The 22,776-nt window shown below is 37.3% G+C and overlaps 1 protein-coding gene across 1 annotated transcript in view; it reads left to right on the forward strand.

Moving 5' to 3' along the window:
• The window catches only part of LOC145679576 (uncharacterized), a 694,799-nt gene that overhangs the window by 23,700 nt on the left and 648,323 nt on the right, over nt 1-22,776 (forward strand). The window contains exon 2 of the mRNA XM_081750156.1: nt 15,298-15,415. Within this exon, the coding sequence (XP_081606282.1) occupies nt 15,298-15,415 (118 nt within the window). The remainder of the gene's footprint in view (nt 1-15,297; nt 15,416-22,776) is intronic.

Below are 22,776 nucleotides of genomic sequence, written 5' to 3' on the forward strand. Positions count from 1 at the left end.
ATACAAACCTTTCTTCAACAGTTAAAAATTTCATGTTCTGTCAAACTCGGTCATAGTGTTAAGAAATACAAGTTTTATTGGCTATTTGGTATTCTATCTTAGATATTACAAGTTTACTATTTATATAGAATGGGTCTGCGTCATTTATATGTATATTGAGAGATCGGAGTTCGTCTGCACGTGCACGGAAAGAAAAGCAAATAATTGGGTGAAGTAATTTCTATATTTTGTGACTGAATTTTTTTGTTTCTCCGGGGGGGAATGAATTTTCTTCGGGGGAGAGATTCCCCCCGGGCTACCCCCTGAATTCAACCCTGTTGGCAGGTCACTTGCCGCAGCTGTGAAGCTTCCATGCTCCACGGTCCTCCGCTAACCTTTTCGTCTTCGCGTATGATCTTTCTGTTTTAATATCGTCCATTAATTGTTGTCTCCTTCGCCCCCTCCCTCTCTTTCCCGACACCATACCCTCTAGGACGTCCCTCATGATGCAATCTCTTCTTAGGCAATGTCCCAACCAGTTTCTCTTCCTCTTCCTAATAATATCTAAAAGTGTTCTTTTCTCACCCACCATTTCTAACACTCTCTCATTCGTTTGCCGCTCGACCCAACTAACTCTTTCCATTCTTCTCCACACCCACATTTCGAAGGCTTCCAGTCGATTTTCGTCACCCTTACGCAATGTCCACGTTTCCGCCCCATACAGCACAACACTCCACACGAAGCATTTTATGAGTCTTTTTCTCAACTCTTTGTTCAAGGTCCCACAAAACAGACTTTTCTTTCTTTTAAAGGCTTCTTTCGCCGTTCCTATCCTTGCTTTTATTTCACGTTCGCATTACATGTCATTACTAAGAACACTACCCAGGTATCGAAAACTATTCACTTGTTCTATTTACTCCCCTCCTACTTTTATATTTGACACAGACCCCTTTGTTCCAATCACCATGGCTTTTGTCTTTCTAACATTTATTTTCATTAATGTTGTCCACTAGATGTAAATGTAGCTAAAAGAAAGAAAACAATCTGCTTTGCTTGGATTCGAACCCGTAATCCTATACCCCAAAGTCCAGTACGCTAACTACTCATCTAAGAATACCAGCAGAAAGCATTCCTTTGTTTAAATTTATAACCGAGGAACACCACTGTGTGCAGGTCTACTTTTTCTCTCTCTCTCTCTCTCTCTCTCTCTCTCTCGCGTTTCATAAATATCATATGTTTCGGACATTTTTTAATACTAGCTATGCTTTATGCCTGGCTAGCTCTTGGCAACTTAAGAATTGCAGCCCCATCTCCTGGGTGACTATCCCTCAAAGTGCTTCTGCGAAATTGCTTCCAGACTTATCATTGTTCCCCTCCTCGCCAGAAAAAGAGTGCATAAATCGTTAGCGAGATTTCTCCCCTCCTCTAATGAATTCCACACTGATTTGGATGTCACACACATAAGAGAGTACATCACTTGATGCCAGGGGCGTAACCAGGATTTGGTTTCGGGGGTCGCTGGCTAAACGCTCTTATGGGGGGGGGGGGAATCCGGGGGTCCATCCTCAGAAAATTTTAGAATAAAATCCCAATCTTAGGCTTATTTTAACAATTTTTACAGATATCGGAGGTTCCAGACCTGCTGGCTACGCCATGCTTGGTATCCATTGTTCCTAAGCATCAGTCTCTGTGCCGGAATTCCTGAAATAGAAAGATTCTCTAATAACTACTTAACTGTAATAATGTGGGTATAATCACACACAAAAATAATAGAGCTGTTTTCCATCTTTCTGCTGTAAGCTAAAAGTTTTTTTTTTTTTTTCTCCCGTCCACATTCAGATGAACACGTAAGTCATTCACACTAACACATGAACTTGGAAATGCACCTCGAGGAGAGAACAATGGACAACACGGATTGAACTAAGCCAGTAGGAAACGATAATGATCTCTCCAAATTATAAAAGCGATTGCAGTTTTTAAGACAGCTTGTTGCGAAAAGGAAAAGGACACTGCACACTTAATCATAAGAAGATAGAGCTACATATGATGGTTCAGTTCGTTTAGGCATCTTTTTTTGACCGCGTCTCGAAATTTGTTGAATATGCCTCGCGCTTGTAGGTAGGGATGGGCACAAGTGAGTTTTCTTTAAAACTGGACTCGACTCGAAACAGACATCTTTGTACTCGACTCGAGAACTCGGCCCGAAAAATTTCCTCCAACTCGACTCGAAACTCGACTGGAATTTGGTTCGAGTTTCGAGTCGAGTCGAGCCAAATTGAGCCGAATCATGTGTGTTGTTCAAGTACTCTCTTCAAGTATCATACATACACAATACAATTATTATCAATGACGCTGCTACTACTACAACAACTTATTATTATTATTATTATTATTATTATTATTATTATTATTATTATTATTATTAATAATAATAATAATATTATTATTATTATTTGTTGATTTGTTGACTGCTCCAGTGTAAAATGGCCTCTGACATTGTATCTGGTAGCTTAGTAATAAATAAATAAATAAATATATCTCTCGTTCACTTAATTCTGCAAAAGATGGCTGATGGTGGGCATGAAGTCATACGTTTCCAGGTACATATACACTTCCTAAGAGACCACCACTTTTACGATACTTTTTTGATACGAGACAGACACAAACTTTGTCTCCTAGACTATTGTCATGGTCTGTATATAAGTAACTTTAAGACACAATCTACACGTGTATGCTACATTCGCGAAGTGTTCTCTCGGGATTCGTGTAAAATTGATTCAAATGCAAAGTTCTCAGCGGCCCAATGCATACTGTACTAATTTTAATGGCACATATATAATTTGCATATTTATGGGTCTTCATATATCCGGAATTCAATCATACACTATTATAATTGTTTTTACACTAGTTTATTTAGATGGAACTGGACATGAATGTGGGTATACAAAAAAAAAAAAAAAAAAAAAAAAAAGGATCAAGTATTGGATCAAAGAATTGTTGTGAATAAATATTAGTCTAGTAGTACTTTACTGAGTAAATAGGCAGAACGATATGGAGGAGAGATTTGAATCGGATAAGCACAACAGCGCCTTGTGATTGAAGAAGACAAAAGATGAGGTAACACTGCTGTCAGAAATAAGATAAAGTATGAATAGTGATAATATATTTTAGACATTCATTATTATTATTATTATTATTATTATTATTATTATTATTATTATTATTATTATTATTATTATTATTATTATTATTATTATTATTAATTTCAGCACGCAATATGTCACACATGTAAATATTTCGTGAAAGCAGAGAAATGATGTTGTTTTTCCGATTGCCTTTGTAAATAGCTGTGGGATTCTTCCTGTTATTTGAGGAGTGTCTGCAAATTTTGATTGCCATAGCTTTGCTCAAATAAATGGCACACTGCCCCAGAAAAATAACAATGTTCTTCTCCTATTTTTATTGCCTGCCATAAAAAAAGAAAGAGCTTAAAACTATTCAGTAAACAAAGTCTGAACCTCTGTAGGGACCTCTGATTACAGATCCCAGCTCGCGCCGTGTGGACTTTGCGGTGGACAAACACCGTGCTCGTAGGTTTTCTCGGGGTTCTCCCGTTTCCTCCCACTTTCTTCATTCCACCATTTCACTCATTATCACCGTCTCCTCTAGCCTAACCGGCATAAGCGTGGGACATAAAACTTAAAGATTTCATTTCATTTTTACCATGATATGAGAGGATTTAGCGAACATCATTATAATTGTTACTTCGGGTAAAATTAAATTATTAGGTGGACTGGATTGGTATTAAACCATAAGGGAAACTTGTTTGTATGTGTCATTGTATCGAATTGCATAGGAATGATGAACTTTCTTTTCATACTTACTCGAAAGTCAGAAAATGTGGCATACAATTATGTTTCCACGAGCTGCCCATATTTTAAAATAACAGCTAAAGACAACACAGGAATATTACGAAAGAGTATTATGAAGATAATTTAAAGTTAAGTATAATTTCTTTTGTCACTAGAATTCTTTATAATGATTGATACTAACAGAAAAACAGACTAATAAAGCAATATGTTAATACTGAAAAATTAGTAATTTCTCCATATAGTCTGTGATAAGATATTCAGAAAAGTGATCAATTTTGAATTATCCCTTTTATTAATCATTCATAATGAGAGCCATTTCAACACAGCTGTACACAGCCACAAATATAAAGACAAGGAGATTTAATGTTGATAATTATGGTTGGAGAAGGTAATTCGAGATATATATATATATATTATATATATATATATATATATATATATATATATATATATATATATATATATATATATATATATATATATATATATATATATATATATATATATATATATAGATAGATAGATAGATAGATAGATAGATAGATATAGATATATATGATAAAATATTGGAAAATATGGTAAATTTTACTTATTAATTAATTAATTACGAGTATTCATAATGTGAGAGCTGCTTCAACACGGCTATAGTATAAAGGTATATACCAGAAAATAAATTGATACCGACATCAATTTGATTAAAGAGGGGTCACATGAGACACATCATCTATAAGCCTATATCCATCTTAGAATACTCCGATAACCCTGTTATTTTTCTGTTCTGTAGTTAGCAGTAAACTGAATGACCGCGGTGCTCGGCGCGGGTTTAGGGTTGTCAACGGATCGAGTGGCTCGGCTCACAGCTCATCTACTATCGATCCGAACCGAGAAGTGAGCCGAGTCAACACCTCATTTAACCGAGACGGCAAAAACCGATGGCTCACCTGAGCCGAACCGAACCGATTCGGTGGCTCATCCCGAAAGAACCGGCACAGGCCATCGGCTTAATTGAGCCGAGCCGATGGCTCATCCCATCCGAGCCTAGCCCGTTGACATCACTACCCGGGTTAGGCTTCTGCTTAGGTTCAGAAATACGACCCTGCAGTCTCAACCTTGATGGTAAAAACTACAGTACGTATATACATATATTGGTGCTCACGACATTTGAGGCGCTCTTTTTATTATATATATATATATACAGGGTGGTTCAGTAATGTTGGACAGCCCTGAATAAATCGGAAACCAGAAGAGATATTAGCAAGAGTTTGGTGGATCCAGATACTTGCGGAAGGGGGACGTCTTTTGAGGTACCACACATTGTTACCAGGTCAACAGTGTTGCCAGCTCAGTACAAAGTAGTATTTTTTTAAATAGAACATATAGAAGTTTATGCCATCAAAAGAATTAGTACAGAATGTGAATACCAACAAGCGAAACCGCACCTGTCAGTGTTGCCAAATAAGGAAGTTATAAAGCTTCAAAGATCAAGAAATTAAAGTGTCCGTAGAGCAAAACTAGCAAAAAGGCAAGAAAAATAATACTACGGAATGAAAAGAAGTAACCGAAAGAGTAAACCAAAGAACGCACAGCATCCAGTGAGTAACAGGGTTGCCACAGCAAAGGGGGAAAAATTGAAAATTTTGCAGTTGCTACAGGAGGAAAAGTGCCCATATGACATAATGCTGGGAACACCATAGAAAGTCTTTGTAAGGTTCAGGAATCTTAATAGCGTTTGTTCGAAAGCGATATCTCTAACCGTTTTCGAGATACACCAAAGGTGTGCGGGGTTTGCAATACTGCATAATTGATTTGACGATTAGACCCGTGTAGTTCTTACATTTTGTTGGGCGTATCATTTTCATTACTCGTTCCTGTAGTTTGGAGGGCGAGGGAATTATTATGCAGTGTTGCAAACTCCGCACAACTTTGGTGTATCTCGGAAACGGTTAGAGATATTGCTTTCGAACAAACGCTATTAGGATTCCTGAATCTTACATAGACTTCCTATGGTTTTTCCAGCATTATGTCATATGGGCACTTTTCCTCCTATAGCAACTGCAAAATTTTCAATTTTTCCCCCTTTGCTGTGGCAACCCTGTTACTCACTGGATGCTGTGCGTTCTTTTGTTTACTCTTTCGGTTACTTCTTTTCATTCCGTAGTATTATTTTTCTTGCCTTTTTGCTAGTTTTGCTCTACGGACACTTTAATTTCTTGATCTTTGAAGCTTTATAACTTCCTTATTTGGCAACACTGACAGGTGCGGTTTCGCTTGTTGGTATTCACATTCTGTACTAATTCTTTTGATGGCATAAACTTCTATATGTTCTATTTAAAAAAAATACTACTTTGTACTGAGCTGGCAACACTGTTGACCTGGTAACAATGTGTGGTACCTCAAAAGACGTCCCCCTTCCACAAGTATCTGGATCCACCAAACTCTTGCTAATATCTCTTCTGGTTTCCGATTTATTCAGGGCTGTCCAACATTACTGAACCACCCTGTATATATATATATATATATATATATATATATATATATATATATATATATTGTGGTCTCGTTATCGAGACGAGATGAGATGCAAGCAGTTCCCTTCTCGTGAGCAACACCTAAAAGTATTCCACATTACGGCTTACATTTATCTTGGCTTTCACTTTCCAGTTTAGTCAGGCCATGATTTCAAAACGAGCTAAAACGAGCTAAACAAGCGAGCCATGTATCAAACTCAACTCGACTCGAAACTCGATCTGAAAAACAGTAACTCGGCTCGGAACTCGACTCGAGAAAACTACCTTTGACTCGGCTCGAATTCGAGTCCAGTTTCAGCTCGACTCGTGCCCATCCCTACTTGTATGTTCAAAACAGGATTTTAGTCTTTATGAAAACAGTTAGCAAACATAGATCACAAATAATATTACTCTGTAAAATTCATAATATTAATATATCTAAAATTTTTATGAGATAGAAAATTTATAATGTTCTAGGTTCAGTAATTGCAATAAAAACGTTTACGGAAAAGATTTTACGACAAAATTCAAATAATTTTGGAGTGTTGATACGCTTATTCTTCAATCATTCTGCTGGGCCAGTAAATACACCAACTTTGCCCATGGATTTAGAGATCCAGTGCATTTCAATATGTTCTTAATGAGCTAGAGAATCTTGATCTTGCAGTTTGTGCAAGAGTCTTGGGTGTAAGACCAAGACCAAGACCAGGAATGCCGATGCAAGGGCAAGACCAAGACAATACCTGGAAGACCAAGACCAAGACCACCAACTTTGCCCATGGATTTAGAGATCCAGTGCATTTCAATATGTTCTTAATGAGCGCAAGAATCTTGATCTTGCAGTTTGTGCAAGAGTCTTGGGTGTAAGACCAAGACCAAGACCAGGAATGCCGATGCAAGGGCAAGACCAAGACAATACCTGCAAGACCAAGACCAAGACCATACCTGCAAGACCAAGACCAAGACCAAGATTCTTGTGCAAGAGTCTTGCACAAGTATCGGTTCAGTAGTAGAGCATTCATCTTTGGTGCATCGGTTTCCTGGTTCGATCCCAACTTGGGCCATGTGAGCTTTTTGGTGAAGAAACACCGTGTGCGTGGATTTCTCGGGGTTTTCCTCTTTCCTCCTACTTTCTTCATTCCACCATTTCATTCATTTCTCATCACCGTCTCCCTCAGTCTCAATGTATAATCGTGGGACGTTAAGCTAGATGTTTGATTTCATTCCAAAACATATTACTGGTGTTCTTCCAAAAGTAAAGAGAAATGTAATATCGAACATGGGTAATTCCGTACACCATATATGACGACTATATGGGTATAGCCTTGTCTTCGAGGATTAAGCATCCGTTGGAATTTTTTTAACGTGTGCTCATAAAATTAATATCGAAATATCATTTTTATGACATTGACAAAAACTCAGTGAATGTGGTCGCAAGCCTGCATCCATGACCGGGTGCTTATACGTGGAATAATTGTTTATCAATATACTTTTAGCCTCCTTAGATATACGGCATATCGAGGATTGAGCGATATAACATTATACAACAATAAATAGTCCATATTCACAAGTGAGAGTGTTTTTGTACAGTTATTTCAAATAACTTGGAGTTTGATGCCGTTATTTTGTATTTCTAAAACACGTCAAAAGTAATATAAATTGAGTTTACACAAAAGACATAGACAGTTGAGTCGTTTTCAGTTTTCACTCAAATTATTCTGAAATATTAAGAGGTTTGATTATAATCATTATTATTTTAATTTTCTCTCTTTTTTGGCCAATATTGCTACGCATCTTATTATCTTCATCATAGCTATTCTGTCATTTATGGCAGGTCGCTTACTGCAGCTGAGAAGCTTCGATGTACGGTGGTCCTCAGCTAGTCTCTTTGTCTTGACGCAGCAATTTTCTGTTTTAGTACCTTCCTTAAACTACAGTCTCCTTCTTCCCCCTCTCTCTCTCTTTCCTTCCACCATACCCTCTAGCACTTCCCTCATAATACAGTTCCTCTTCAGCCAATATCTAAACCAGTTCCTCTTCCTCCTCTTAATTACATCTCAAATTATTCTTTTCTCCCCTACTGCTACTATTTCTAACACCTCATTCATTTTTCGTTCGACCCAGCTAATTCTCTCCTTTTTCCTCATGCCCACGTTTCGAAAGCCTCCATTTTTTATGACTTTTGCGTAATGTCCATGTTTCTGTCCCATAGAGTACATATTGGGATCAGTAAAACAAAATCTCAATATTTAATTGGAATTTTTTTCAATAAAAAGATGAGCTAATCGTGGTTTTAAAAAAATCTGACGCCTTTAGTGCGTAAAAATAATTTTGCAATTCATAGTATTTCAGTAATCTGTGCCGTCTTGCTTTTCTTTCATGTATCTTAGGGTAGCCTCCCCGGTTTGGGAACCAGTGGAGTATTGAATCTGTTAAAAAATATAAAAAGATTACGAAACGTTGTGGTTTATCTTACAAGTAGTGAAGCTTGGGCACCAATTGAAAAAAATAAAGGTCATTGCCTATGTTGTACACTATCATCATACGATGGTAAACTGTATTTCCGTTACTATTGGCGCATTGTAACGTAAATACAGAGTCTTGCGGATTATCTCTTATATCCGGAGTAAAATTTAGCCTATAAAAAGCATAAGATTTCTTAAAAGCAAGACTTGCAAGACTCTTGCAAGCAAGACAAGACCAAGACCAAGACCAAGTTTCCCAGTGCAAGACCGAGACCGGATGTGAAAGACCAAGACCAAGAGCAAGACCACCCGGGTCTTGGTCTTGGTCTTGCAATTGTTCATCCCTACTAGAGAAGAAATAGCTGAGGATTGAACTCACATCTCTTCAGATCTAAGTAATTGTAGAAATTGGGCTATTGGGGCAAAGTTTAAATATCCACTTCAGGTTCACTTATGAGACTAATTGTGGTAGGCCTACTAATTAAATCATTCCGTGCAAGTCACTTTCTAAACACAAATCTGTGTGTTTCGGAGTTACGTTTGGAAGCGAAGCACGGATTCAACCTTGATCTAGTTATATCAAATGGCTTGCCCTTCATAGGGGCATATGAGATTAAACCCATAAGCATTATATAAAATGATACGTGTCGCCACGTTTGGCCTAATCCTCGTTTCGCCTAACCAATTATCAGACAGTTTTATGACAGATAAATGATAAGATTTGTGTCCTCCATTTTAGCCGAAAAAGGATCCTCGTTTGGCCTAATCCTCGTTACGCCTAAAATGGGGGACAATAAGAAAAAATCGTGGAAATTCAACTAGAGGGAAATTATATAAGAGAAAATTCCCTAGTATATAAAGAATTAAGAAATGCAAAATATATAGATTAATATTATATTAACTATTTTCGATGAGTTAGGATTACCAAAACTCCTTTATGTATTTACTAGGACCATGGATATATACGAATATATATGAGTAGGTGAATAGCAAAACCCGTTAAATTCACATTTTAAAATTTGTGACAAATCGAGAAGAACTGTTTAAACAAGTCATAATTGTAAAATAACATTAGAAACTAGAGAACATTAAAAAATTAAGAATAATGTGAGTGTTGGTCTGTCGAAAGCTGTATAATCACACTAGTCTGTAAATTGCGTTATTGAAGAAAATAGTTTCGATTTAACAGGTTTTGCGTATGTAAATGGAAATAACAGCTTTTGTATTTGGACGAGCGGCCATTTTTGTTGAGGCTCAAGATACAAAACATATCAAAAAGAAAGGGAGTCAGAGTCAGAAATCAGTATTATGCCTACTAAAATATTGGGGGGGGGGGGAGGGAATGTATTATCAACTATACATTGCGCAAGATTGCCCAAATGAATATGGATACATAAATGCTACATTAATTTTGTTCTAAATTGAAAATAATGGATCCAAGTGTGCAAAAAACTGAATTATGAACCTCCTTTCCATCATGATCTACTAAATGGAAATCCATATCGTCGTCGTCCTCTGGTGCATCACCATTTTCTCGGTTTTCTATTCCTCAAAAACCTCTTTGTAAAACCTGAGCTTTGATCTGCTTTCAATCGTCAAACCCTTCGTAACTACAAGCGGAGTTAATTATACCTATCCGTATACATTTCTAAACTGAATTACTATATTTTGGAAGAGTTTGTAACCTTTTATGGACTATAACATAGGGTGAATATTAATTTGCCAATTATCCCAATATATGAATTTGAAATATAGCAAAACAAAATGTGCAAATGTTGAGTTTGAGCAAAACAGTGGCAGAAACAGAATCAGAAATGGTAAATAAGTGGCAAAATTTTTGAACATGTTGTACCAGAAGCATGTTATAATTTTGAATGATAATTGACACGAGACATTTTAAGAAAGAGGTTCTGCTGAAGCTGAAGAGACCGTTTAGAGAAGAACCTACCAACAATGTTCTGTTCAAAGTAAAGAGTTACCCTGAAATACAAAACAAACGACTTTTAACCATAGATAGTCCACTCACCTTGTCGTTTTGGCTACATTTCTTTTCCAGTTTTGCATGTGTCTTGTACGTTTTCTAGACAATTTTGGTGTTGTCTGGTAAGAAAATTATGATCATCGCTGCTTAGAAAAAATGAAATAAAATCTTTGAGTTTTACGTCCCACGGTTATGCCGGTTAGGCTAAAGGAGACGGTGATGATGAGTAATGAATGAAATGGTGGAATGAAGAGAGTGGGAGGAAACGGGAGAACCCCTAGAAAACCCACGCACACGGTGTTTGTCCACCACAAAGTTCACTTGGCGGGGGCTGGGATCGAACCCGGGACCCCAAGCACCAGAGGTGAACGCTCTACCACTGAGCCACCGCGGCCCCTATCGCTGCTTAGAGTATCATTTTCTTTCGATTTTACGTGCATTTGTCTAGTAATTATTAAAGAAAAGCAAATAAGCACAGAGAAGTTTCACGAACAGTTAGGTTAAGACGTATAGTGTCTCCATTTTCAGTCCAGGGTGCGCGGTGGCTCAGTAGTAGAACGTTCATCTCCGGTGCTTGGGGTCCCTGGTTCGATCCCAGCTCGCGCCATGTGGGCACTTGTGGTGGACAAACACCATGCTCGTGGGTTTTCTCGGGGTTCTCCCGTTTCCTCCCACTTTCTTCATTCCACCATTTCATTCATTTCTCATCATTACGGTCTCCTTTAGCCTAAGCGTGGGACGTAAAACTAAAGATTTCATTTTCTTTTTTTTTCAATTTTCAGTTCAAAAATAAAAAAAAGCGCACACTTCAAATTCTGCCAAATAAAATTTCGAATGATTTACGAAGAGTTGCAATAAATATTCAGATTACTAAACTAATCCTATACAGTACGAAACCCTTTTAAATGTATAATACAAATTTTTTGAAATATGGAATTAACCGGGTTTGATTCTGCTTTCTCATGAGGTTATTTGCAGGTTTGGGATTTAACAGTTTATGAAAATGAATATGGAAGAGGGATTTAACTGGTTTTGCATCTGTATTTCTCAGTTCTTCACATAGTAGGGATTTTTTTTTCGAAAAATTTCCCTCCAGTTTTACCTCCACGATTTTTTTAATAGTCCACCATTTTAGGCCAAACGAGGATTAGGCCAAACGAGTATCCTTATTTCTTCTAAAATGACGGACATAAAGCTTATCTTTTATCTGTCACAAAAGTGTCACATAATTGGTTAGGCGAAACGAGGATTAGGCCAAACGATGCAAGATCAAAATGATGATGACTCCAGGAACTAGGGATAAAAATGCTTGGAGAATGATTGTGTCAAAACTCCAATCGTTCTATAGTGTCTGATATTTTTTCGAATTTCACTGTGTTTTGTAGTTTTTCTAGTGAATGTGGATACTGAAACGTAATTAGCGTTCGTGTTGCAAGCAATTAAAGAGCTTACAATTAAGGCTGATGCTAATCACGAACAGTTAGAAACTAAAGTTGACACTCTAGAACAAAACATAGTAGGGGTGTCCAAAAATGTGAAAATAGATTATGTGAAAAATAAAAAAGTAGAACAGACAAATGATGGGAATTAGAGATAAGGTAATAGAAAAAATGAATCAAGTTGAATCTGAGTGTCAGGAAACTACAGAACGAATAGCTAAAGGTTTGAGGAAAATTTAGAAACATGCGAATTGTGATTATAAACTGCAATTGTACATTTAAATACAAATGAAACTTTGACCACCAATTTCAATGTTCAAATATTGGCATGTAAACAATGTACAATGTACGTTCCTAGCAAACTGCAAGCAAAATAACAATCTTGTTAAAGAATGTTGGTTAATACAAATTTCTCATGCAATTGCAGTTGTAGTTAATACCATTGATGTTCGTAAAAATGAAGCGGATGTACTGGAAGATGCAAGGGGGAATAATGTAAATAATTCTAGCCAGAGAGCGGTTGCATAGTTACTAAGAATTTAGTATTGTTTCATATTGTGTTGCCAGGCCAAAATGAAAGTAAGTTCTGTGCTCGTTTATTATACATTTTAAGGATTTTGGTAGAGCATGTCTGTTTTCGATGCATGATTATACAAATAGTTATGTGCCCCTGCAGTCTCATATTGGATTGTTATTATATACTCGAGTCGGTTAAGATGATGTTTGTGAGAATGAAAGTCGTAATACCATGAACATACAGAATGCTTGCAAATACGAAATAAATGGAGTAATCATAGTTTAGTTACATTTTGATTACGAATGTGTATGCCTGCGGCAATAAAAGTAACATTAAATAAACCGTACTCGCTCTTAGATTTCAAAATCAAATTCAGAGGGATCGCTTAAATTATCGTGATTCCAATAGTCACTTTGCACAAATCAAGTGTTGATAAAAATGAAACACGTCAATAAATGCAAAACAGGAAAAATTGAATAACGATAAGTCTAGTATAAAATAATGTGTTTATCAGTTTAATTGTAATACTTCCACCAAAGTTCACAATATGTCTCTGAGTGACACAAGAGAAATTACATCACATTCGTGGTGTGGTGCGGTCGGTAGGATCATACTTTTTAAGAAAGATTTTTCTATGATGTTGAAAGGTCTGACTACAAAAGAAAAGTCTTGTGCCATAACGTTATATTTGTCAAGGTTGTTGATGAAGCAGGCTCATCTCCTCGACCCCATGCACAGTAATAATAGTGTTTGTCTACCCTCGATTTCCCACTCAGTAATTTTCATGGAAGTAGGTAGGACAAACTTTGTTTTAGTAAAAGGGAACACAAGAATACTGTAGAAATACTTCCTATTGCTGTCATATGTAAGATAGACGTTATAACAATTTTTGTGCTAGTTGATCAGGTTGTGTACACATCTATTCTAGAGAGTAAATCCTACTCTAAAATATCATATTCTGCCAAAATTTATGAGCAATTCAGTAAAGCTCGAACTAGGTTTTTTAGTAACAAAAAGCTAACAAGAAAGAAAATAGAACACATTCGAAGTAATAAGAACAATAAGATACTTGTAATCGAGTCTTCGAAATTTAGTGTGTCAGAAGGATATTCCTAATCAGCTGTTCGATGTTGGTGTGAAAACTGTGACATGAAAAGCTAACTGCAAATCTAGTTGTAAGAAAAAGTCTTAAAACAAGCTCCATTAGGATTAACAATAAGAGATTTAACGTTTTGGAAAATAGCTAACGGTTCTGAATCAATGCATATTGAAAGAAAAAGTGTTCTAGATCATAATGTAAATTTCATTGAAAAACAAAACAGTTGATGCAATAGATCGTTCAATGAAGGTAGGCCCACTGAAGTAGCATTCAAAAGAAATAGCATGTTAGTTCCTAATTCAAAGAATGTTTCTGCTAATACTTGAAATCTTTTGGAAAGAAACTTAGAAATTATAGTAATAGTAACAATTTCGTACTAAATGAAAAAATCTTAGGAAACAATATAACGAGAAAATTCTCGAAATGTAATATAAATGTAGGTCACAGATACCGACCAATAGTTATAAGTGCACGGTGAAAAGGCACAGTAGCAGCAACTTCCAAAAAACAGAAATTATATTTATTATCAAATTAAGGTATAAAGTAAATTCCAGAAAATTTGTCAATTTTGAAAAGAAGTATAGTAGAAGTTCCAATAATTTTTGCGAACCAAATTCTTCCTTTTACATTCTAAAAAATGAAATAAACGAAAAATGCCATAATAATATTTTGCTCAGGGATAGTCCGAACGTGAGAGAGAAATGAAAATACCAAATCGAAATAAGAATGTACATTTTGAGACTTCTCAATACTTACGATTGTATATTTCGCCAATTGTATATTTCTAAAACAACCTCAAACAGAAATTGGATAAATGTATTCCTTCTATAAGCCAGTTTGCTATTTCTGTTGACGCCGACATTGCCAATAAATCCTATAGAATGCAAATAATTTCATGAATGTACATTCCGTTGATAGATTGAAAATGTGTGGAGACCAATCAAAGAAACGAGAAAAATTTGCCTAGATTTAGCAATTAAACATTGTAATGGAAATTGTCAAGAATTTCCAAAATAAACATTGTAAAATTACAGAATTAGAAAGTTGTGCCATGAAAGTGAAATCTGTTGCAGTCAGTGCAATTACAGGTAATCTTTCAAACAATTGCGATTCTTTAATCAATGCAGACGGATAATAGAGATAATTGACGAAATCTTAGAACGTGGCTCATATGTTAATTATTTGTGGGGGAAGATTTTTTGTTCAAATGAAATGATAATGCATTTTCTTGTTAATTTGGTGAACCCAACTATGTTTTCAATTTAATTGACCTAGTATTGTGAAAAAAGAAATAGAAGTCCAACCTACCTTTGTATTTAAATAAATAAAGTAACCTCTTTAATATATTGCACTATGATATGGCAATGTTAGTACTATTAAGAACATGTTTTTCATAAAATATTACTATGAAATATTTCCGAAATGTTTTTGTTCTTAGTCTTTGACAGAAGTATGGAGGACGTGCAACAAGGTAAGAGCAGCTATCTTTCGTGTAGGCATCAATCTCTGGGACTACTTTGTACCACTCGACACAGCAAAAAATGGACTCATTTCAGGTAAATAAAACTTTATATTCTAAAATTTCATACAAATTTATTCTAAAATTCAAACAGATGATATAATAAAAATCACAGAATAAACTTAAAATAACCCACGATTACTGAAATCTAAAATGATATAGATTATTATTACAATAACTTACTTTTATAGACATGTATGTATAGTGTGATTTCAAATTATCTGAATTAATGAGTTCTGGACGTGAACCAGGTATGCAGAATCCTGAATAATTCGAAAAATCATTAAAAAATACTATGTTGTGTGATAAAAAATCTCCATGCTTGATGCATGTCGAAAATAAGATCACATTTACTATAATCAATTAAAAAATATAGAAAACTACAATTAAATACAAATTTTGATCTTGGTTTGAAATAGGAATTTCAGGGAAGCTATATGTTTAGAAACAAGTATATACAATTAGCATTTTAATCAGGTTTTTTTATTTTAAGAGTATATATTTTTTATTTTGTGATATCAATCCGGATATATGCTATCCGACCTGGTGTTTGAAAAAGAACTCACTAGTTTTAAGTATAAATTTAATTGGGAAATGAATGAAAACTTACATCAATGAGTACATATCATGAAAGAGAATTCCTTCAAGTTTTGTTTAATGTTGGTGGACTTCAACGTAGGATCCATTTGTGGCCCTGCACACGTCGAGACAATATTACACTTCTCGCCACGTATTCACCAACATTTCAGGTGTAACTATCCCAACCGCCGGTACGATTCTTTCCCGTAAATGACGATTAACTGTTCCACTGACATGAAATGTAGCATCATCAGAAAAGAGAATCTTTTTTAAAAAATTGACATCATCAATTATGTGTAGAAAGTCAGCAGCAAACTCATAAATTTCGATTTTATCAGTAGGTTTAATTTCATGTAACAGTTGCAATTTGTAGGCGTGCAACTGAAGTCTTTTACGCACAACATCATACACAGTACCTTTAGGCACTCCTAATTGTAGACTACGTCTGACCATTGACTTCTTCGGGCTCCGACCACAAGAAAGACGGATCTGTTCAACAACATCTTCCGAAGTTCTCGGTCTACCTGGTGATTTTGCTTTTTAAAACACCACCGGTTTCCTTGAAAGACTTTACCCAATGACGGATACTGACGTCTAAAATTACGTTGTACTGTTATATCTGACTCAGTTTCCACAGGCCAAATAATACACTGCGCTTTCTGTTGCGGAGCACACATTGTTGCTGAGTTGCTCTGCACTGCACGCCTACCTGGACTGAATTAAGGAAACAGAGGAAAAAAACAGCACTGGTGCCGTCTCAAGGTCAAGCAAACCTGCCAACTGCAGGAGAGCCAAACTTGGAGAGTTGATGAATCAAACACCACAAACTAGAATAGTGTATGTCACTTTGTACAGATTCTAGGACGCATTGAAACTAGGGAGTTCTTTTTCAAACACTATATATATATATATATATATATATATATATATATATCGGGTGATTCCGTTAGTCCGTAGTTTCGTCCCAGGGTCCCAGACGGGGTCCAACTAAAAATTGTCAAATGGAAAGAGGGGTCAAGTGGTATATCGCTTGAAAGCCCTTGTAAAAAGAAAGAAGCTACAACAAGTCCCGATTCTCTACGATTACCTTATGCAAAATGGCTGGGGGTCAAAATGTCATCAAAATGTGGATTGAAAACAATATGATCACCCCTATAAATCTGAAACGGGCAGCCAGACGGAAAAACTGAAAAACAAGTGCCACATGATGTTCAAAGGACAACAGATCGAAGTAAAAAGTTTCGCCGCAGGGTCTCCGACGGGGTCCAACTCAAAATTGTCAAATGAAAAAAGGGGTCAACTGGTATATCGCTTGAAAGCTCTTGTAAAAAGAAAGAAGCTACAACAAGTCCCGATTCTCTACGATCACCCTATGCAAAATGGCTGGGGGTCAAAATGTCATCAAAATGTGCATTGAAAACAATATGACCACCCCTATAAATCTGAAACGGGCAACGAGACGGCAAAACTGGAAAACAAGTGTCACATGATGTTCAAAGGACAACAGACCGAAGTAAAAAGTTTCGCCCTAGGGTCTTCCGCAGGGTCTCCGACGGGGTTCAACTCAAAATTGTCAAATAGAAAGAGGGGTCAGTTGGTACATCGCTTGAAAGCTCTTGTAAAAAGAAAGAAGCTACAACAAGTCCCGATTCTCTACGATCACCCTATGCAACATGGCGGCGGGTCAAAATGTCATCAAAATGTGGATTGAAAACAATATGATCACCCCTATAAATCTGAAACGGGCAGCCAGACGGAAAAACTGAAAAACAAGTGCCACATGATGTTCAAAGGACAACAGATCGAAGTAAAAAGTTTCGCCGCAGGGTCTCCGACGGGGTCCAACTCAAAATTGTCAAATGAAAAAAGGGGTCAACTGGTATATCGCTTGAAAGCTCTTGTAAAAAGAAAGAAGCTACAACAAGTCCCGATTCGCTACGATCACCCTATGCAACATGGCGGCGGGTCAAAATGTCATCAAAAGTTGCATTGAAATGAATGTGAAAAAACACATATTCCAGTGATATTGGCGGTAAAATTGCTGGACAGTGCCCGGTAGCCCTGGAGAGTTGTGGTGTTCATCATATAAACACATCAGCGAGTGGTGCAATCAGCCGAAATATTGAGTCAATGACACTAGTCGGTCGGGAGAAAACAACTGTTTTCACTTTGCTTGCACAAATTCTTCGAGATGTGGAACGAGGCAAGCATGCTTTACCAATATTCCCTGCATCTGTTTTGTAAGAGGTCTGGGGCTCTTCCCAGATCTTGACCTTGGTATCCGCACGGGATGTGTGTTTGAAAGCCCTTTGTCGGTAGTTGTGATGTTGCTTCTAGGGTGGCCTCTCCCCTCCCAGACATCCGACACTATGTGATCAAGGAAATTGAACACTGTATCCTCCCGACTGGTTAGTGCAACGGACGAAATATTTCGGCTGTGTGTACTACGTGATGATTTGTTTCCATGATGCACACCATAACTCTCCAGGGTACAGCAATTATAAGGAACATTCCCCCTGGGACATGTTGTTTTGCACCATTTGCCCGCATTCAACCCAGAAGCCAAAACGGCGGCATAAATAGATCTATATTCTGGACTTGCCGTGTGCTATCCAATAACATATAAATCTTGCCAATTCCCGAGTGTCACGTTGGGACCCTCTCCGCGTTATTGTGTTATTTTCGCTCGAGAATGCATTTCCCCCCCAATACCCGACCTAGGTTTGAATGATGTCACAGCCTGGTTCGTCTGTATACTGTACCTATCTTAAGCTCAGTGTTCTTCAGTAACAACAGGCGAATAATGGGATTGACGCAAGGTTCCAGCCCTGTCCTTACCTGCCCTTTTCTTCCCTATCCGTCGTGTAAAAGTAAAATTCATAAGACATTAATGTCGTGAAACGTATAACATCAAATGAAATACCGAAATGAATAAACATACACATCTTTGATAACGATTACTGCAACTGGATTGTGCTGTTTGCTGGTTTATGTTTGTTGTACAAAACATACGCCTTTCGAGAGAAACAGTCGCAGACAACCTTGAATTGAAAGGCACGAACGTGAGATACGCTGGAACACATTTTATTCCACAGTAAGTTGAGCAGGCTTTGCTGAAGAGTCGTTAGTACGAATTGCAGTGAAGTACTTGTGCTGTGTCAGAAGGCTTCCATTTCATTGTAAAAGGTGGCACGTACTACCCTAATATCGTGTGTTAGTGCAGTGTCGGCTAAAGTTAGCATTGTATTGGAACAATGACATATACGAACGGGAAGGCATTTGACATATTAATGGTGTTAGGAGAATGTAGGCAAAACTATAGAGCTGCAGACCGAATTTATAACGCAAGGTTCCCACAGCGACAATCAATTTCCCATAATGTACTTCGACGGTTAGCAAATCGGCTGAAACAAACAGGGCGCATACCTCCTGAATATGGGGGTCACAAACATGCACCAATTGTAGATGACAACGATGTCGTTATTGATGTTTTGGCTGCTGTCGAAGTACGTCCTAATGCATCCTCAAGAGATATTGTCCGGGATCCCGGAATTAGTCAAACAAGTGTACTGCGTATACTGTGGAAGCATAAACGCCACCCGTATCATATCTCCTTGTGCCAGGTGCTAACAGATGCCGACCGTAATAAGCGCCTCCAGTTTTGTAATAGGGCCCGTCAGAAATTGAGGACAAACCCACCTTTTTCAGTATGTACGTGCTGTGGACAGACGAAGCAATATTTACAAGTGATGGTCATGTCAACCTACACAATGCGCATTGTTGGGCTGCGGAGAATCCTCACTGGACACTACAGATCGACCGACAAAGACGTTGGAGCATCAATGTGTGGGATAGTATCATTGGAACACATGTAATTGGGTCCTGGTTTATTGATGGAAATTTAACGTCGGCTCTGTTCCATCAGTTCTTGACAGAACATCTACCACAACTGCTGGAAAACATCCCACTTCATGTGCGGCGTAATATGTGGATGCAATTGGATGGTTGTCCAGCACATGCTGCTCGTATATGCAGAGGTGCATTAAAAACTTTATTTCCTCACCGTTGGTTAGGAAGAGGGTCCAATACTCCTTTTCCTCCTCGCTCTCCAGACCTTACGTGCATGGACTATTATTTCTGGGGTCGACTCAAGGAGCTTGTTTACACGAATAGACCAACTACACCAGAAAATATGAGGCAACGTATAATGACCGCATTTCGAAGCATAGGAGAGGCAGAGCTTGAAGCTGTGGGCATTAATTATTATCGCCATCTGGACCTTTGTCTTGCTGTACATGGACAACAATTTCGGTAAAACGTGCTGTGTGAAGTGCACATCTGTTACATAACGAACAGCAGCCGTCTCCAAGATAAATATGATATATCCTTTGTACGTTATGCGATGGTAAATTAATTCTTAGAACAACGTTAGACGTTTCAATATAATATGCTTACCTTTCCACCATAACGCTTCCATTTCCATACTGTGTTGACTACGAGACGAGACAAGACAACACTTTTCAGTAGTGTCACGAAAGAGGACTGAACAGTCTCTGTAGTATTGTACCCGGAAAACGTATGTTACCAAGGAAATATAGCTGTTCAAAATGTTCAGGGTGTTCCCTAAAGCACAATCAAACAACTGCTAATTTGGAGGTGGACCCTGCCTGGATATCTAGAACTGGTTACCGTGATATGTTGTACTGTTGAAATTATGAGACACTTGTTTTTTTAATTTTTACTTCTGGCTACCGGTTTCAGATTTATAGGGGTGGCCATATTGTTTTCAATGCAACTTTTGATGACATGTTGACCCGCCGCCATGTTGCATAGGGTGATCGTAGAGAATCGGGACTTGTTGTAGCTTCTTTCTTTTTACAAGGGCTTTCAAGCGATATACCACTTGACCCCTCTTTCCATTTGACAATTTTTAGTTGGACCCCGTCTGGGACCCTGGGACGAAACTTTTTACTTCGCTCTATTGCTCTTTGCAACTAATGGGATACGTGTTTTTCAGTTTGTACATATCTCGGACCGTTTTCGATTTAAAGGCCTGGTACGGACTAACGGAATCACCCGCTATATATATGTGTATGTGTGTGTGTGTGTGTTTGTGTGTGTAGGTAGATAGATAGATATACATACATATAGATGTAGCTATATTGACTTCTCTTAGTCTTAGTGTAGTGTGGTTCAGAGCTTTTGTTTTTGTATCACGTTTATTTATATTAATTGCAAACAAGTAAATGTGTATCCTCTAACGATAAATTCACTCTGCTTGTTGAAGCTTTGTATACTTCATAAAACATTCTAATCGTGTGATTAAACTGATTACCAAAATTCGTGATGCACTTTCCAGGGTGGATAACGCATGAAATGTGGTTTACAATACTCATAAATTGTTCTAGGAGTAAGATACGCCATAACGTTATTAGCCTTATGTGTGTTGATATTATGTCATAAAAGTAAGACGAACGTGCCACTACATATACTTCTCAGAATCGTTGATAATAGGCCAACTCTCGTTACCATGATAATGATAGCAACACTACATTTAAATGCTGGAACACAGTCCAGGTTAACAATAATGGAAACTGAATGGAATTCCTCTCTATAATATTCCACATAATAAGACGATCTAACAGCTAATCAGTGATATACCGAAAAAGTATCCGAGAATATTGTCAATAATTGATCAACTCTCGTTGACATGGTAAGGATAATTTATTCACCTTAATTCACTTAAAGGCTGCAACAATTCATTTAAAGGCTACAACAAAGTCAACGTCACCAACAATGGAAAATTTCCACAAATTTCTATGCATAATGTACAGTCCGCGGCATAAAATTTGTTACAAAAATTCTAAGTCCAAATGAATAACAAACTCTTGCCCAGTTTTCTTATGCATTCCCGCAATACATGTATCAATCGATTAGTTGCTTCTAGTATTTATTCCAACTCCTCCCCGTCCTCCACCTCTCCTTGTCTAAAGCAGTGTGTGTGACGTAGTACACTCTTTCCATTCAGTTGAAAAAGAAACAGGAATCAAGTTTACAACGTTATAGCTTTAAAACAGTCTTTTCCATTCGTTTGTTCTGAAATATTTTTAAGAGCCTAAATTAAAGGAAAGTCACACAATCTTCCCAGAGCTTCATAAATATCTTTAGTTTCATTCTTTTCTTTCTTTAAAGAGTGCAAGCTAGTAAGATGCTCCCTAAGAAATCTATGGAAATTGCCAAGAGCTCTAAAATATCTACGGACAGAAACGAGTTTTATTCAATGATTCATTGAATTTCTTTTTAGCAAGTGCAAGCAAATGTTTCAGGGGCGTCATTTGGGCAGGACAGGAGGGTGTAATTCCCCCTCTCTTGAGCTTCATAAATACGTATTTTTTGATCAAATGTATAGTAATACACTAATAAACAGTGAAAATCTTATGTCGCCGGAGAATCTCTTCCTCCCCCCCCCGAATAAAGTCTAAAAGACACTGGTTTTAACAACAAACCTATAGAGCTACGATAGCACATTGCTAAAGAGCTTACATTTGGTTTCAAGAGTCGAAGGTTTGATCTCAAGCCATATGACTTCCTGGGTGATATTGAGAGAGAGAGAGAGAGAGAGAGATACAGAGAGGGATTGAAGTATGGAGACGGAGAGGGATGATTTGGATACACAGATTTAGAATTGGGGAAAAAATGATCGGACAGTATTCGTATTATGACGAAAATTCTGATTTTGTGAAAGATAAGAAGGGAAGTTTTCGAACTGAGAGGATCACATTAGGCAGTTGTCGAATTAATGTGGAGAACTCTTTTTAG

The sequence above is a fragment of the Thermobia domestica genome, chromosome 1, assembly GCF_964235325.1.
Source record: "Thermobia domestica chromosome 1, izTheDome1.hap1.1, whole genome shotgun sequence".
Lineage (NCBI taxonomy): Eukaryota > Metazoa > Arthropoda > Insecta > Zygentoma > Lepismatidae > Thermobia > Thermobia domestica.